Source organism: Mustelus asterias, chromosome 11 (assembly GCF_964213995.1).
Source record: "Mustelus asterias chromosome 11, sMusAst1.hap1.1, whole genome shotgun sequence".
Classification (NCBI taxonomy): domain Eukaryota; kingdom Metazoa; phylum Chordata; class Chondrichthyes; order Carcharhiniformes; family Triakidae; genus Mustelus; species Mustelus asterias.
Genome location: NC_135811.1, coordinates 98,661,954 through 98,679,960, shown reverse-complemented (window position 1 = coordinate 98,679,960; position 18,007 = coordinate 98,661,954). Strand labels below are relative to the sequence as shown.

Genomic DNA, 18,007 nt, shown 5'->3' with positions numbered 1-18,007 from the left:
TCACCACAGGGGGATGTCAAGGCTGGGTCGTCAAGTACGTATGGAGCTGAGATAGACAGATTTTTAATCAGTAAAGGAATCAAGGGTTACGGGGATAAGGTGGGAAAGTGGAGCTGAGGATTATCGCTCGTGATCTCATTGAATAGCAGAGCAGAGTCAATGGGCCGAATGGCCTACTTCCGCTCCTATCTAATGGTCTTACGGCACAAAGAAGTCTTGCAAATATAAGAGGAACAAAGTTAATCATTTAATGTTGGGTTCTTCTGACTAGGAGTTAATTACAATATGGAAGAAGAAAATTCTGTATAGTTTATTCTTGTTGGGGATTCCACTGTGGAGATGGGGGTAACAAGTACTTGTCAGGATATATCACGGCTGAGGAAGTTCAGAAAAAGGGAATGCTCTCACTGCTTATTTCCTGCACTAAGAGTTTTCAGTCCGAGGGTTACCATAGAACCATAGAAGCCCTACAGTGCAGAAAGAGACCATTCGGCCCATCGAGTCTGCACTGACAACAATCCCACCCAGGCCCTATCCCCGTATCCCTACATATTTACCTGCTAATCCCGCTAACCCTCATATTTACCCACTAATCCCTCTAATCTATGCATCCCGGGACACTAAGGGGAAATTTAGCTTGGCCAATCAACCTGACCCGCAGATCTTTGGACTGTGGGAGGAAACTGGAGCACCCGGAGGAAACCCACGCAGACATGGGGAGAATGTGCAAACTCCGCACAGACAGTGACCCGAGCCGGGAATCGAACCCAGGTCCCTGGAGCTGTGAAGCAGCAGTGCTAACCACTGTGCTACCGTGCCGCCCACGTGGGCAAAGATGTAGAGCGAGATTCTCCGGCCTCCCAGCCGTGTTTCCCGCCAGCGGGAGGTGGCGTGTTGTTTGCTAGCAGAGGGATTCCCTGGTCCTGCTGCCCACTGTCAATGGGAATTCCCATTGACGTCACCCCAATGCCGGCGGGACCAGAGAATCCTGCCGGCGTGAATGGCCAGAGAATTCCAGCCCTACCCTCTCCTTCCCGAACGATCCCTCTTAATCCCAATTTGGGATCAGCAGCCCCTCACCAACCTAATGCCAACTCAGCATCAAATTGTGGTGGACTTTGCCCTCTTGTTCTGTACTCAGTCGGACCGGGATTGAGGCTGCCTGGACTCATTTCATTTCAGAGCCTGAGAATTAAGCAGCAGAGAGGAGGGGCCGGGGGCGGGGAGGATCTGTAGCATCTGAGGAAAAGAAAGGGAAGCCTCCAGAGATGGATGGAAACCATTTCCGCAGATTATATCACACAGTTCCTCTACAGAAAGAAGCCGAGGGCTCCATTGTAACCCATTCGAATCCCATTCACATACGTGCTGTTAAAACCAGGCCTTTAATGTGGGAGCCTCTCATTGAAGTGAGGTTGAGGTCAAAGATGGGTCTTGTTATGTTTTTGAACGGATTTGTAATGAACCCTTCCTGCTCCCTCACTCATAAAGTCCAATCCTTTCCCTTCTAATTTTGACTGAGGGATCACATCCAAGCATTCGACTTGGACTGTCACCAATGAAAACAAAATGGAAGGAGGTTACAAATGGTGCGTTATTTTTGGTAACGATAATGGATAACATTGATTATTTGCACATTGGGACTGTTTATTTGAGATTACTGAAAGGAATGAATAACATTTCGGGCCTAACCTTGAGTTTACCACCCAATGAGCAGCTTGTATTGGCAGGAGGATGGGGTTTTGGATTGGATATTTCCACGTTTGAGCCAAAAAAAGTCTCCAAAATGCAAATCAGACACTTCAGAATTTGGGTTTGGCAGGTGGGCGGCCCTCCCAAATCAGAAACACGTGACATTGCGTGAGATGTCGGACGCGCGTCCTGACGTCACTGTGCACTCGATACTTCGATCGGCTGGCGTACGCAGGAGTCACTGATAATCAAGCTGCCAATTTAACCCATTAGGGGGCCAACTGAATGCATTTTCTGCCATCTAATTGACAAGGCAGCCTTACTTTTTAGCTACAGTCTCAAAGAACAATTGGGGCGGCACGGTGGCACAGTGGTTAGCACTGCTGCCTCACAGCGCCAGGGACCCGGGTTCAATTCCAGCCTCGGATGACTTTCTGTGTGGGGTTTGCACATTCTCCCTGTGTCTGCGTGGGTCTCCGCCGGGTGCTCCGGTTTCCTCCCACAGTCCAAAGATGTGCGGGTTAGGTTGATTGGCCATGCTAAATTGTCCCTCAGTGTCAGAGGGATTAGCAGGGTAATATGTGGAGTTAAGGGTATAGGGCCTGGGTGGGATTGTGGTCGGTGCAGGCTCGATGGGCCGAATGGCCTCCTTCTGCACTGTAGGATTCTATGATTCTATGAACAAAGAAAATTACAGCACAGGAACAGGCCCTTCGGCCCTCCAAGCCTGCACCGACCATGCTGCCCAACTGAAACTAAAACCCCCTATCCTTCCAGGGACCATATCCCTCTATTTCCATCCTATTCATGTATTTGTCAAGACGCCCCTTAAAAGTCACTATCATATCTTCTTTCGCTACCTCCCCCGGCAGCGAGTTCCAGACACCCACCTTCTGTGTAAAAACTTCCTTTGTCCATCTCCTTTAAACCTTGCCCCTTGCACCTTAAACCTGTGCCCCCCCCCCCCCACTAATTGACTCTTCCACCCTGGGAGAAGGCTTCTGACTATCCAGAAGCTGACTATCTCAATCCAGGGCTGGGTGAAGCGTAGGGGCCGAAATAAGATTCAAAATGGTTGTCTGGGGACTGAGGTTTGTGTTTGAACGCACTGCCCAGACACTCGTTGCATAGTTTTTCCGTCGCTATTTATTGGTGACAGGAATCATCATCTCTCTGAGAAAGCTCCACAGCGGCTGTCCCCCCTGAGGGAGCACCTTGGAACCGCCATCCCTCACCCCCCCCCCCCCCCCCCCCGCCCCCCCTCGCCTTTTCTTGACTCTTGCCCTCTTCCTGCCCTCCCTGACAGCGCTCAGCCTTTCCCAGAGTGCACTTCATACTGCCGCCCGTTAACTGGCCAGCGTGAAGCCGCGTTGCGGGGGCCGATCGCAGCCAGAAGCACACTTCCTGCCCTCTCCCTGGCGCGCCAATCTCACGCCGGACGGGTGAAAAATTCAGGCCTCTGAAAGGACAGATCGACCTTTCCAGTTTGCTTGCGTGTTTGTTACGAGTTGGAGGCGTCAGGAAAATAAAAGATCAGGAACAAATTACGACCCCTTCCCCCGGACATTCTCTCTTCCACCTCCTCCCGTCGGGAAAAAGATAGAAAAGTCTGTGGTCACGTACCAGCCGACTCGAGAACAGCTTCTTCCCTGCTGCTGTCAGAATTTTGAATGGGCCGACCTCGCATTCAGTTGACCTTTCCCTACACCCTAGCTTTGACTGTAACACTACATTCTGCACTCTCTCATTTCCTTCTCTATGAACGGTATGCTTCGTCTGTATAGCGCGCAAGGAAACAATACTTTTCACTGTATGCTAATACATGTGACAATAATAAATCAAATCAAATCAAATCGAATCTGTCACGTGTCCAATGGTGGCAACTCATCAGCTTCCTTCAGGTGTCCTGGAGCTGTGCTATCTCCTGTCTCAGATCATCTCAAATCAGAGTTGAGGCAGGTGTCCAGAGAGAGGGGGGACATTGGCGGACATGTTCAGCAGTCAACAAATGGCATTGGTAGAAATAGGTTAAGGCCATGAAGCTTCCCTGACAGCTCAGTACCTCGAAAGCAGCACACTATGACAAAAGAAAACCACCACGGTTTGATCATTTGCCTCTGCTTTGTTAAGTACTCGCAGTCAGGTTTGTGGTCGGAATTGATCTCAACTTCCTGGGAAAATCGGTCAGTTTTTTTGCTGGAAATGGTTCTACAATCTTAGGGTGATTACAGCACAGAATGAGGCCATTCAGCCTATCGTGTCACCCCCCCATTCCCCTTCTTTTTCCCCGTAGCCCTGCGAACCTTTTCTCTTTACATAGTGTTCCATAAGATATAGGAGCAGAATTAGGCCATTTGGCCCATCAGATCTGCTCCACCATTCAATCATTGCTGATAGGTTTCCCAACCACATTTTCCTGCCTTTTCCCTGTAATCCTTGAACCCAGTTACCAATCAAAAGCCTATCCCTGTCTTAGATATATTCAATGACCCGGCCTCCACAGCCTTCTGTGGCAGTGAATTCCATTGATTCACCACCCTCTGGCTGAAGAAATTCCTCCTCATCTCGGTTCTAAAGAGTTGCCCCTTTACTCTCAGGCTGTGCCCTCGGATCCTAGTCTCTCCGACTAATGGAAACATCTTCTCCACATCCACTCTATCTGGGACTGTCAGTATTCTCAAAGTTTCAATGTGATCCCCCCCAACCTTCTAAACTCCATTAAGTACAGACCCGGAACCCTCAGACACTCCTCAGATCCAGTTCCCTTTTGAAAGCCAAGATTGAATCTACTTCTACCATTCTCTCAGGCAGCGCATTCCACATCCTAACCACTCGCTGCATATAAATGTTTTTCCTCATGTCGCTGTTGCTTCTTTTGCCAATCGTATTAAATCAGCGTCCTCTGGTTCTCGATCCTTCCGGCAATGGAACAATTTCACCCTCTCCACTCTATCCAGAACCCTTATGATTTTGAACTGCTCTATTAAATCTCCTCTCATTATTCTGCTCTCCAAGGAGAAAAGTTCCAGCTTCCCCAATCTATCCACGTGGCAGAAGTCTTTCATCCCCAGCACCTAGAATACTTTCTACCTCTCCTCCAATGCCTTCACATCTTTTGCAAAGTACAGTGCCCAGAATTGGACACAATACTCCAATCGAGGCTGAACCAATCAGGTTCACCATAACTTCCTTGCTTTGGTACTCTATGCCTATGGGTGGCACGGTGGCACAGTGGTTAGCGCTGCTGCCTCACAGCACCAGGGACCCGGGTTCGATTCCCAGCTTGGGGTCTGTTTGCACACTCTCCCTGTGTCTGCGTGGGTTTCCTCCGGGTGCGCCGGTTTCCCCCCACAGTCCGAAAGACATGCATTGGCCGTGCTCAATTCTCCCTCGGTGTACCCGAACAGGCACCGGAGTGTGGCGACTAGGGGAGTTTCACATTAACTTCATTGCAGTGTTAATGTAAGCCTACTTGTGACACTAATAAATAAACTTCAAAACTTTATATGAACTAACTGGCCTCCTTTGGCATTGCTCGTGGTATTCTGTTTCTCGGCGTGTAATGAAGAAAATGTGAATTGGCCAATGGCACTGTACACAAGGTTTTGTATCTTGTAATGCTCACACATTATACGTAAAAGTAGGAATTGTGTTTTATTTCTAATTATCCTTGGATCATAACAGACCAGAGAACAATTTCAGATATGAACCTGTATTTGAGACACTTCCTGTGCGTCTGATACCAGAGAAAGTATATGTCCATGTGTGGGTGGGTGCATGTCTGCAAAAGACTCTGTGCTGTTTTTTTATACTTTTCCAATTCAATCAAATCAAGTCCAATTCAGAGTCTCAACAAGTTGAGACATTTCCGATCCAGGCTGACAAGACAGGGCATGCGACCCTATACCCTGTCTTGGGCCTGATCTACATGAGCCAAGCTGATTGGAGGAGGGGGAGGATTCCGCCTCCAAGGCTTGATCTCATTTGCATCTTAGCCAAAAGGTCGAGATGCCACTTTTAAAAATTGCTTCATATGAATATGAAGCGTTAATGTAACCTAATGGCCTCAACGAAGTGCAGCATCCAATCCATACTACACTTGATCTTAGCCAAAAGGCCAAGACACTGAGAACACATGAGTTTGAAATTGGCATGTTTATTTTTATCTACTTCAACACCCAAGTGCTCAAATCCCTTGTGTGGATGAAGCTCTGACAAGCTCCTCAGATGGGCTTCAGTACTGCTGGGTTACAAACCAATCCCCAAACCAGGCGACAAAGACAGAGTGAATTAAACATTTCTATTTTAATAGCTTTAATTAATCCTTTGTAATAAGTGCTGTTTGGGGAGGGCTGGATCAATGAAAGTAAAGTTTATTTATTAGTCACAAGTAAGACTTACATTAACACTGCAATGAAGTTACTGTGAAATTCCCCTCGTCGCCACAGTCCGGCACCTGTTCGGGTCAATGCTCCTAATCAGCACGTCTTTCAGAATGTGGGAGGAAACCGGAGCACCCGGAGGAAACCCACGCAGACACGGGGAGAACGTGCAAACTCCACACAGACAGTGACCCAAGCCGGGAATCGAACCCGGGTCCCTGGCGCTGTGAGGCAGCAGTGCTGACCCACTTTGCCACCGTGCCGCCACCGTAGAAAATTAATTTTGTACACGTCGAACTCTTTTGCGAAAGTTGAATGTTATGAACATCCTTTTCCACTGCGTGGAATGTGTTTGAGACACAGACGCAAGGAACACAAGTCCGGATTTGACTTCCTGGTCGGAATTTTACCACCCTCGCCCGCCGTGGGAATTGGAGCGGGCGAAGGAGCGGACCATGGAAAGATCCGTTGACCTTGGGCGGGTTTCGGGACAAGTGAGGCTGTAAGGTCCCGCTCCCTGTGTTGCTTGTCACCTAGCTTCTGCTGATAGTGCAATGTTCAGGAGAGGAATATCTACCCCTTCAAAGTGCAACCTCCATTAACAAGAATCACGATTAGCTTTTTTGTCTATCCTTGATTATTTCGATACTGAAAATCTATGTGAAGAGTGGATGCACTTCCTTTGCTCACTGCTGCCACAGCAGTCTTAAGCGTAGTAAACCACGCCCCCCCCCCCCTCCTCCACCCTCACAGAAGCATTACCAAACAGAATTTGCCACTGAGTCACATATGGAGATGTAAGAAGGGAGGTTTAGTATAGCGCCTTAAGAGAGGAGAGAGAGTTAAAGGGACAGGAAGGTTTGAGGAGGCAATTCCAGAACTTGGGACAGAGGCAGTTGAGTGCGCGACTGCCAATGGGGCAGCAGTTTAGGGATGGACAGAAGGACAGAATTGAAGGAGTGCAGAGATTTTGGAGGGTTGTAGGGCTGGAGGGGGGGGGGGTTACAGAGATGGGGAGGGGATGACGCCATGGAGGGAGAGAACTTGAAGATCAAGTGCTGGTGCCATTAAACCCTCCAGCTTAAGCCTGCTCGTCTTCCATCGGTTGTTCTGATCAGTTTTTGCAGAGGGGAGCTACAACTGGGAGATACAAGCTCACTTGCAGATAATCTGTGCTCATTATTACTATCTGGCCAATTCAGAATCCGCGAACCATCCATTTTTCTGTGAGGATCAATGGATTTACTCTCGGTTGTATTTGTAGTCGGGGAGCTCTTTCAAATAGAAGCAGAAAGTGCTGGAAAAACTCAGCCGGTCTGGCAGCGGAGATTCATGATGTGGAGATGCTGGCGTTGGACTGGGGTAAACACAGTAAGAAGTCTCACAACACCAGGTTAAAGTCCAACAGGTTCATTTGGTAGCAAAAGCCACACAAGCTTTCGGAGCGCTGCTCCTTCGTCAGATGGTGCTCCGAAAGCTAGTGGCGTTTGCTACCAAATAAACCTGTTGGACTTTAACCTGGTGTTGTTAGACCCCTTACTGAGCAGAGATTCATAGCAGTGACTCTACGAGCAACTCTGCTGCTGTGAGCGAGGGGCCAGAGAGATTAATAAAACATACAGTATTCTGGGTTTTATTAATAGGGGCAAAGAGTAGCAGAGCAAGGAGGTTTTGCTGAAATTATACAAGACACTAACTAGTTAGATCGCAGCTGCAGTATTGTGTTCAGTTCTGGGTGCCACACATAATAGGAAGGATGTGAATACGTTGGAGAGAGAGCAGAAGAGGTTTACAATAATTGTCCCAGGGATGAGAAACTTCATCTATGAGGATATATAGGAGAGGTTGGGACTGTTCTTTTTGGAGAGGAGAAAGCTGAGAGGAGATTTGATAGCAAATGTTCAAAATCACGAGGGGGCTGGACAGAGTTGAGAGGGAGAATCGGACACCACGGTGGTGCAGTGGTGAGCACTGCTGCCTCACAGTGCCAGGGACCCAGGTTCGATTCTGACCTTGGGTGACTGTGTAGAGTTTGCACATTCTCCCTGTGTCTGCGTGGGTTTCCTCCGGGTGCTCCGGTTTCCGCCCTCAGTCCAAAGATGCGCAGGTCAGGTTGGTTGGCCATGCTAAATTGTCCCAAGATGTGTAGGCTAGGTGGATTGGCCGTGGTAAATGCACGGGGATAGGGCGGAGGGGAGGGGGGTGCATGGGTGGGATGCTCGGTGCAGACTTGATGGGCCGAATGGCCTCTTTCTGCAGTGTAGGGATTCTATGGTTCTATGGAAATTACCCACGTCATGTTTGGCCTCAGGCCTCTGAAGAATTAGTCTGATACCCCAGGACCTGTGTCTGTATATGGCATTTAACTGCTTAGGTGTTACAATAGGTGGAAAAAAACGTGCCAAATTCAAAGCCATGTTATAGAATCATAGAATCCCAACAGTGCAGAAGAAGGCCATTCAGCCCATCGAGCCTGCATCGACAACAATCCCACCCAGGCCCTATCCCCATAACCCCACATATTTACCCCACTAATCCCTCTAATTTACGCATCCCGGGACACTAAGGGGCAATTTAGCACGGCCAATCAACCTAACCCACACATCTTTGGACTGTGGGAGGAAACCGGAGCACCCGGAGGAAACCCACGCAGACGCGGGGAGAACGTGCAGACTCTGCACAGACAGTGACCCAAACCGGGAATCGAACCCAGGTTCCTAGGAGCTGTGAGGCAGCAGTGCTCACCACTGTGCCACCATGCCGCCCAAATATGCCATGCGTTCTCAGAGTCAACATTGCAGGCCCCAGGCAGCTCTTTGCTCTAATCCTCTGGTCACAGCCCAATGTAGATCTTAAAGGGAGGGAAGAGATCCAGAGAAAGGGAGAGGGCAGGGACGTAGCAATGACCATGGGGAGAGGGTCAATCGTGCAAGCAAAGAGGGTCGGTTGAGCAATCGGGAGTAGGGTAGGGAAGACAGCAGCCTGTGGTTTTACGATAGAGCCATGAGGGGAACTCTTGCCCCTACAATCTCCTTGTTGTATAGTTCATATCTTGGATCTATGTATAAATGGCACGAGTATCGGTGTGTAACACGATGCTTTAAAATATCACTCCATGCTTCAGTTCTTGCTTCTAGCTCTTTCTGCAGCTTTGTTTACTTTCCTCTGACTCCACACCCAGGATTAACCAGTCAAACACAGTGAACATCAATAGAAAACAGACTCACATAATCAAACACGGAACAATTGAACACTACTGGCAATTTAATGGTAGATGTTTGGTGAATCTGGAGGTCGCCTATGCACAGGCAAAGTGGGAAATAAGGCACAAAGATCCCAGATGGCTAGCAGAAATGCCTGGGATATTCGCCTTCCATCACTGGAGGCTCCCAGGCAATCAGACAATGATCTCCCTGAAGAAAATAGGCCTTGTGTCAAGGAACTAGACACTTTCTGAGACAAATAGCTGACTGAATGTTGCTTCTCCCTTATGGGTGCCTTCACAGAATCACAGAATTGCAGAAGGAGTCCATTCGGCCCATCATGTCTGCACCGGCTCTCCAAATGAGCATCATGGCTTAGTGCCATCCCCCTGCCTTTTCCCTCCACCCCTGCATTGAAGGGATACCTCGATTGAACCTGCCTCCACCACACTTCCAGCCAATGCACCCCAGACCCCACCCACTCGCCGTGTGAAAAAGCCTTTTCCTTGCATCGCATTTGCTTCTTTTGCAAGTCACTTTAAAATCCGTGTCCCTCTCGTTCTCGATCCTTTTACGAGGGGTAACAGTTTCTCTCTGTCTACTCTACCCAGCCCCCTCGTGATTTTGAGTATCTCTATCAAATCTCCTCTTAGCTTTCTCCTCTCCAGGGAGAACAGTCCCAACCCCTCCAATCTATCTTCATAACTGAAGTTTCTCATCCCTGGAACAATTATTGTAAACCTCTTCTGCTCTCTCTCCAACGTATTCACATCCTTCCTATTATGCGCGGCACGGTAGCACAGTGGTTAGCACTGCTGCTTCACAGCTCCAGGGACCTGGGTTCGATTCCCGGCTTGGGTCACTGTCTGTGCGGAGTTTGCACATTCTCCTCGTGCCTGCATGGGTTTCCTCCGGGTGCTCCAGTTTCCTCCCACAGTCCAAAGATGTGAGGGTTAGGTTGATTGGCCGTGCTAAAATTGCCCCTTAATGTCCTGAGATGTGTGGGTTAGCGGGTAGATATGGGGGTAGGACCTGGGTGGGATTGTGGTCGGTGCAGACTCGATGGGCCAAATGGCCTCTTTCTGCACTGTAAGGTTTCTATGATTCTATGATATGTGTGGCATCCAGAGTTGTACACAGTGCTCCAGCTGCGATCTAACTAGTTAGTGTCTTGCATAATTTCAGCAAAACCTCCTTGCTCTTGGTACTCTCTGCCCCTATTAATAAAACCCAGAATACTGTATGTTTTATTAATCTCTCTGGCCCCTCGCTCACAGCAGCAGAGTTGCTCGTAGAATCACTACTATGAACCTCTGCTGAGTTTTTCTAGTACTTTCTGTTCCTATTTGCAAAAGCTCCCCGACTACAAATACAACTGAGAATAAATCCATTGATTTTCACAGAAAAATCAATGGTTTGCGGATTCAGAATTGGCCAGATGCCAGTAATGAGCACGGATTATCTACTATCGTGGCACAGTGGGTTAGCACTGCCGCCTCACAGCGACAGGGACCCGGGTTCGATTCCCTGCTTGGGTCGCTGTCTGTGAGGAGCTTGCAAGTTCTCCCCGTGTCTGCGTGGGTTTCCTCCGGTTGCTCCGGTTTCCTCCCATAGTCCGAAAGACGTGCTGGTTATGCTAAATTCTCCCTCAGTGTAGAATCCCATAGAATCCCTACAGTACAGAAGGAGGCCATTTGGCCCATCGTGTCTGTACCAACCACATCCCACCCAGGCCCTATTCCTGTAAGCCCACACATTTACCCTGCTAATCCCCCTGACACTAGGGTCTGTTTAACATGGCCAATCAACCTAACCCGCACATCTTTGGACTGTGAGAGGAAACCGGAGCACCTGGAGGAAACCCACACAGATGCAGGGAGAAAGTGCAAACTCCACGCAGACAGTGACCTGAGGCCAGAATTGGACCTGGATCCCTGGCGGTGTGAGGCAGCCGTGCTAACCACTGTGCCACCGTGCCGTCCGTGCCAAACAGGGAATGTGGTGATTAGGGGATTTTCAAGTAACTTCATTGCAGTGTTAATGTGACGCTAATAAATAAACTTTAAACCTTTAATTGAGTTTGATTCAGCTAGCACAGAATGGGCCATATTTATGAACAGGTCAAATCTCAGGAATATAATCCATGGAAATCCAAACAACCAAATCAGAATTTGGCTTATTCAGTAGCAATGAGCCTGTGGCACTGACCACAAGTATGAGAGTGGACGGGGGGGGGAGCGCGGGGGGTGGTGCACCTTGTGGCTGGGCATGTTTCTCTCACATTGTGTGCGTCACACCTGGCTGCCACTGGGAAGCTGCTCAGCAGAAGCTCCCTCCGTCCACAGGAATCCACCACATCGGCTGAGAAATCAGTTGTATGGAGCTCTTGTCAAACACACCAAAGCCTGGGGGCTGTCCTATGTCTGGTCGGATTGCCAGCCTGGCTATGGAGCGAACTGAGCAGCAGTGGAAACAGGCTGGCATCCCGCCCTGCAGCTCGGAGCTGAATTGACTGCCTGGCTGACGGGGAGACATTGGGCCGGATTTTGCGGCCTCACTCCTCCCGAAACCATAAAATCCCACCGGAGTTCAACAGGCCTTGAAGGTGCAGACTCGATGGGCCGAATGGCCTCCTTCTGCACTGTAGGGATTCTATGATTCTATGATGATATGATGAGGCCTTCCCATGTTCCGTCCCTCGCCCGCTCCGATTCCCCTGGCAGGCGGGACTTTGATTTGATTTATTATTGTCATGTATTAGTATGCAGTGAATAGTATTGTTTCTTGCGCGCTACACAGACAAAGCATACTGTTCATAGAGAAGGAAAGGAGAGAGTGCAGAATGTAGCGTTACAGTCATAGCTAGGGTGTAGAGAAAGATCAACTTAATGCAGGCTAAGTCCATTCAAAAGTCTGACAGCAGCAGGGAAGAAGCAGTTCTTGAGTCGGTTGGTACATAGAACATAGAACATAGAAAGCCACAGCACAAACAGGCCCTTCGGCCCACAAGTTGCGCCGATCACATCCCCACCTCTAGGCCTATCTATAGCCCTCAATCCCATTAAATCCCATGTACTCATCCAGAAGTCTCTTAAAAGACCCCAACGAGTTTGCCTCCACCACCACCGACGTCAGCCGATTCCACTCACCCACCACCCTCTGAGTGAAAAACTTACCCCTGACATCTCCTCTGTACCTACCCCCCAGCACCTTAAACCTGTGTCCTCTCGTAGCAACCATTTCAGCCCTTGGAAATAGCCTCTGAGAGTCTACCCTATCCAGACCTCTCAACATCTTGTAAACCTCTATCAGGTCACCTCTCATCCTTCGTCTCTCCAGGGAGAAGAGACCAAGCTCCCTCAACCTATCCTCATAAGGCATGCCCCCCAATCCAGGCAACATCCTTGTAAATCTCCTCTGCACCCTTTCAATGGCTTCAACATCTTTCCTGTAATGAGGTGACCAGAACTGCGCGCAGTACTCCAAGTGGGGTCTAATCAGGGTCCTATAAAGCTGCAGCATTATCTCCCGACTCCTAAACTCAATCCCTCGATTAATGAAGGCCAGTACGCCGTACGCCTTCTTGACCGCATCCTCCACCTGCGAGGCCGATTTAAGAGTCCTATGGACCCGGACCCCAAGGTCCTTCTGATCCTCTACACTGCTAAGAATGGTACCCTTCATATTATACTGCTGCTTCATCCCATTGGATCTGCCAAAATGGATCACCACACACTTATCCGGGTTGAAGTCCATCTGCCACTTCTCCGCCCAGTCTTGCATTCTATCTATGTCTCGCTGCAACTTCTGACATCCCTCCAAACTATCCACAACACCACCTACCTTGGTGTCGTCAGCAAACTTACCAACCCATCCCTCCACTTCCTCATCCAGGTCATTTATGAAAATGACAAACAGCAAGGGTCCCAGAACAGATCCCTGGGGCACTCCACTGGTCACTGACCTCCATGCAGAGAAAGACCCCTCCACAGCCACTCTCTGCCTTCTGCAGGCAAGCCACGTGACCTCAGACTTTTGTATCTTTTTCCCTATGGAAGAAGGTGGAAGAGAGAATGTCCGGGGTGTGTGCGGTCCTTAATTATGCTGGCTGCTTTGTCGGGGCAGCGGGAAGTGTAGACAGTGTCAATGGATGGGAGGTTGGTTTGCGTGATGGATTGGGCTACATTCACGGCCTTTTGTAGTTTCTTGCAGTCTTGGGCAGAGCAGGGACCATCCCAGGCTGTGATACAACCAGAAAGAATGCTTTCTATGGTGCATCTGTAAAAGTTGGTGAGAGATGTAGCTGACATGCCAAATTTCCTTAGTCTTCTGATTAAGTAGAGGTGTTGATGGGCTTTCTTAACTATAGTGTCGGCGTGGGGAGTCCAGGACAGGTTGTTGGTGATCTGGACACCTAAAAACTTGAAGCTCTCGAACCCTTTCTACTTCGTCCCCGTTGATGTAGACAGGGGCATGTCCTCCTCAACGCTTCCTGAAGTCGATGACAATCTCCTTCATTTTGTTGACACTGAGGGAGAGATTATTGTCGCCGCACCAGTTCTCCGGATTCTCTATCTCTTTCCTGTTCTCTGTCTCGTCACGATAAACTTCTGGCCATTGTGGGCCTCTCAGATGGGCATGTGGAGTCGGGGACAGTTAGAACACGATTAACAAAGGGGGAGTGGCACGGTGGCACAGTGATTAGCGCTGCTGCCTCCCAGCGCCAGGGACCCAGGTTCAATTCCGGCCCCGGGTGACTGTCTGTGTGGAGTTTGCACCTGTTGCGGCCGCACTTGGAGTATTGCGTGCAGTTCTGGTCGCCGCATTATAGGAAGGATGTGGAAGCACTGGAAAGGGTGCAGAGGAGATTTACCAGAATGTTGCCTGGGATGGTGGGAAGGTCTTAGGAGGAAAGGCTGAGGGACTTGAGGCTGTTTTCATTAGAGAGAAGAAGGTTAAGAGGTGACTTAATAAAGGCATACAAGATGATCAGAGGATTAGATAGGGTGGACAGTGAGAGCCTTTTTCCTCGGATGGTGATGGCTAGCACGAGGGGACATAGCTTTAAATTGAGGGGTGAGAGATATAGGACAGATGTCAGAGGGAGGTTCTTTACTCAGAGAGTAGTAAGGGCGTGGAATGCCCTGCCTGCAGCAGTAGTGGACTCGCCAACATTAAGGGTATTTAAATGGTCATTGGATAAACATATGGATGATATTGGAATAGTGTAGGTTAGATGGGCTTTAGATTGGTTTCACAGGTCGGCGCAACATCGAGGGCCGAAGGGCCTGTACTGCGCTGTAATGTCATGTTCTATGTTCTCCCCGTGTCTGCGTGGGTTTCCTCCGGGTGCTCCGCTTTCCTCCCCACAGTCCAGAGATGTGCGGGTTAGCTGGATTGGCTGTGCTAAGTTGCCTCTTAGTGTCAGGGTAATTATCAGGGTAAGTGGGTGGGGGTTACGGGTATAGGGCCTGGGTGGGATTGTGGTCGGTGCAGGCGCGATGGGCCGAATGGTCTCCTTCTGCACTGTCAGCATTCTAATCTTCTACGAAAAACTGCTCCCGGCGTACGCAATTCAGACTGGACGGAAATTAGATTTATTAGGACTGGGACCCCCGGAGTCATTTCATAATCAGGCTTCCCGCTTGGGTGGGTGAAAATCCCTGCGGATTTAATGGTGCAGTCTGACGCCTGTAATGTATTTCTGTTCTTTTCTCATTTCACTGGGTGGGTTTTGCAATGGCAGCGTTCGGGACTGTCCGCTGAGACTGACAGCTGCTGGAAGGACTGCGCGCACTGACGGCTTGTTTTTCCCTTCCAGGTGGCCAAATGGAAAGAGAAAACGGAAGAACAGTCAGTCCTCAATGAAATCCACCAGCATGTCAGGTACTGTCTCACACACACACCTTTCAGAACGGAACAGTAAACTGGCTGGCGTCGGGTAAGGGCTCGCAGAGCGACTGGGTGGAGTAAAGGGGCAACATTACCAGAGTATTGGGAACAGTAAGAGACATCCACTGTTCTGTAAGGAAACCGCCTTCTTAAAGTTTATTGATTAGTGTCACAAGTAGGCTTACGTTAACACCGCAATGAAGTGACTGTGAGAATCCCCCCAGTCGCCACACTCTGGCGCCTGTTCGGGTTACACTGAGGGAGAATTTAGCACGGCCAATGCACCTTAACCAACACGTCTTTTGGGCTGTGGGAGGAAACCGGGGAGAACGTGCAGACTCCACACAGACAGTGAGCCAAGGCCGGAATCGAACCCGGTCCCTGGCGCTGTGAGGCATGACGTGGAGATGCCGGCGTTGGACTGGGGTAAACACAGTAAGAAGTCTAACAACACCAGGTTAAAGTCCAACAGGTTTATTTGGTAGCAAAAGCCACTAGCTTTCGGAACAGGCTGTTCTTCTTGCTGTGAGGCAGCAGTGCTAAACCACTGCGCCACCGTGCTTCTTTGGAAGCAACCTCATGACACAGATCAACCCACCCAGTTCAAGCATGCAAAGTTTCTTTTTATTCATTCTTGGAACGTGGGCATTTCTGGCAAGGCCGTCCCGTTCCCAATCGCCCATGACAAAGTGGCGGTGAGTCACCTCCTTGAACCACAGCGCTCCACGTGGTGTTGGTAGACCCAGGGTGCTGTTAGGGAGGGAGTTCCAGAGTCTTGACCCAGCGAGAGGTGACGGATTTGGATGGTGCTGTCAAAGTAGCCTTGGCAAGTTGCTGTCGTACATCATATAGTACACACTGCTGCCACTGTGTGCCGTTAGTGCAGGGAGTGAGTGTTTAAGGTGGTGAATTGGGCTCCAATCAAGTGGACTGCTTTGTCCTGGATGGTGTTGAGTTTCTCGAGAGTTATTGAAGCTGCACTCATCTAGGCAAGTGGAGAGTACTCCATCACACTCCTCCTGATGTGCGTCTTATATAAATGGTCGACCCATTTTGGAGGGTCTATAGGTGAGTTATGAGCTTCTCTTGTGGCTACAGTATTTATGTGGCCCATCCCGTTCAGTTTCTGGTCAATGGTGTCGATGGAAGTTACAGATTAGCAGCCACTCTGCTTTTGGCTTGAATACTTCCAAGTAAACCTCAACTCAAATGGGAAGGTGAACCTAAAGAGAGAGGGAGCAGCTGAGATATTCAGTCAAGGCCTTGGTTGGGAGGACCCTAAAGTTCCCATTGTATTATTTTAAGAAGAGTGTTAAAGTTTATTTATTAGTCACAAGTTGGCTTACATTAACACTGCAATGAAGTTACTGTGAAAGCCCCCTAGTTGCCACACTCCGGCACCTGTTTGGGTACACTGAGGAAGAACTTAGCACAGTCAATGCACCTAACCAGCACGTCTTTCGGACTGTGGGAGGAAACTGGAGCACCCGGAGGAAACCCATGCAGACACAGGGAGACTCTGCATAGGCAGTGACCCAAGCCGGGAATCAAACCTGGATCCCTGGTGCTGTGAGGCAGCAGTGCTAATCGCTGTGCCACCGTGCCACCCCTAGTGGAGTATTCTAAGTTTTGTTGGCTATATCCCTCTCTCAACCAACATCCTGAAGACTGGTCATTCATTTGATTGCTGTTTATACAACCTTGTTGTTTGCAAATCTCTGTTGCCGTGTATTGCCCAGAGATTAAGTCACCACACATTGAAGTAATCAATTGTACACAAAGGCCCCATGGAGATTGACGAGAGATATGTGGGGTCGAAATTTTCCAGCTGTTCACGTGGGCGGGATCTTCTGGTCCCGCTCCAGATGGTGCACCCCCACAGCGGGCTTCCTGGCAGAGTGGGATGGAGGCAATGGGAAATCCCATTGGCAGCGACGGAACCGAAAGATCTGGCCGCTGGAGAACAGCGGGCTGCCTCCCGCTGTGAGAAACACGCCACGGGGAGCGTGGAGAATCCCACCATGGGGGTCATGCACTCAAAAACTGCATTCACATATTCACATTTTAAGAATATGAGAAGAGGAATTGGCCATTTTACCCCCTCAAACCTGCTCCATCATTCAATTAGCTCGTGGTTAATTTGTGACCTAGCTCCATTTATTACCCACCTTTATCCTATATCAATAATAACTTTGGATAACAAAAGCCCATCAAACTCACTGTTCGGATTAACATTGCTCTAGTGTCAATTACCCTCTGATTTCCAGACTTCTAACACCTGAGGCATGAAGAAGTATTTCCTAATGCCACTCCTGAAAAGACTGCCTCTAATTTTTATTCCCCCACACCCTCACCCTCCCCTCAATCTTTCTCTCAATCTACTCTCAGTCACCCTTCATATCTTGAAACCCTCCATCAAAGCTTCTGAATACCCGGAATTTAGCCCCCCATTGTCTGATCTTTCATCGTAGCTAATTTAATAAGCCCCTTATAGGCGTTAACATAATCCATGTTCAGGAAAGCATTAGTGGTGTTTTTTATTAAAGGTTGGATCTTTGCTTCCAGAGAGAACTCACGAGGTCAGTTAGATAAATCCAAAATGTCATCAATGGAACACCTTCCCGAGAGAAAAGACTTCCTCAACCTTAAACTAGCCGGGGAGCTAATCTAAAGAGGCTGGATAGCTCTGGAGAACCTCACTGAAAATCAATGTTTACTCCCCCAGCCAGGGAGAATTATAATATATCTTATCAATATATATATGATCTATGTTTGAAATGCCTCCCTGGTCTTTCCTTTCCCTCTAGATCCCGAAACCTCAATGTCCCTCACTGTTTG

The 18,007-nt window shown here is 49.1% G+C and overlaps 1 protein-coding gene across 2 annotated transcripts in view; it reads left to right on the top strand.

Moving 5' to 3' along the window:
* Nucleotides 1–18,007, top strand: part of LOC144500724 (thyroid hormone receptor alpha-like) — a 455,024-nt gene that overhangs the window by 360,300 nt on the left and 76,717 nt on the right. For both annotated transcript variants that reach the window (XM_078224093.1, XM_078224094.1), the window contains one exon: nt 15,099–15,163. In XM_078224093.1, coding sequence (XP_078080219.1) covers nt 15,099–15,163 — 65 coding nt within the window. The remainder of the gene's footprint in view (nt 1–15,098; nt 15,164–18,007) is intronic.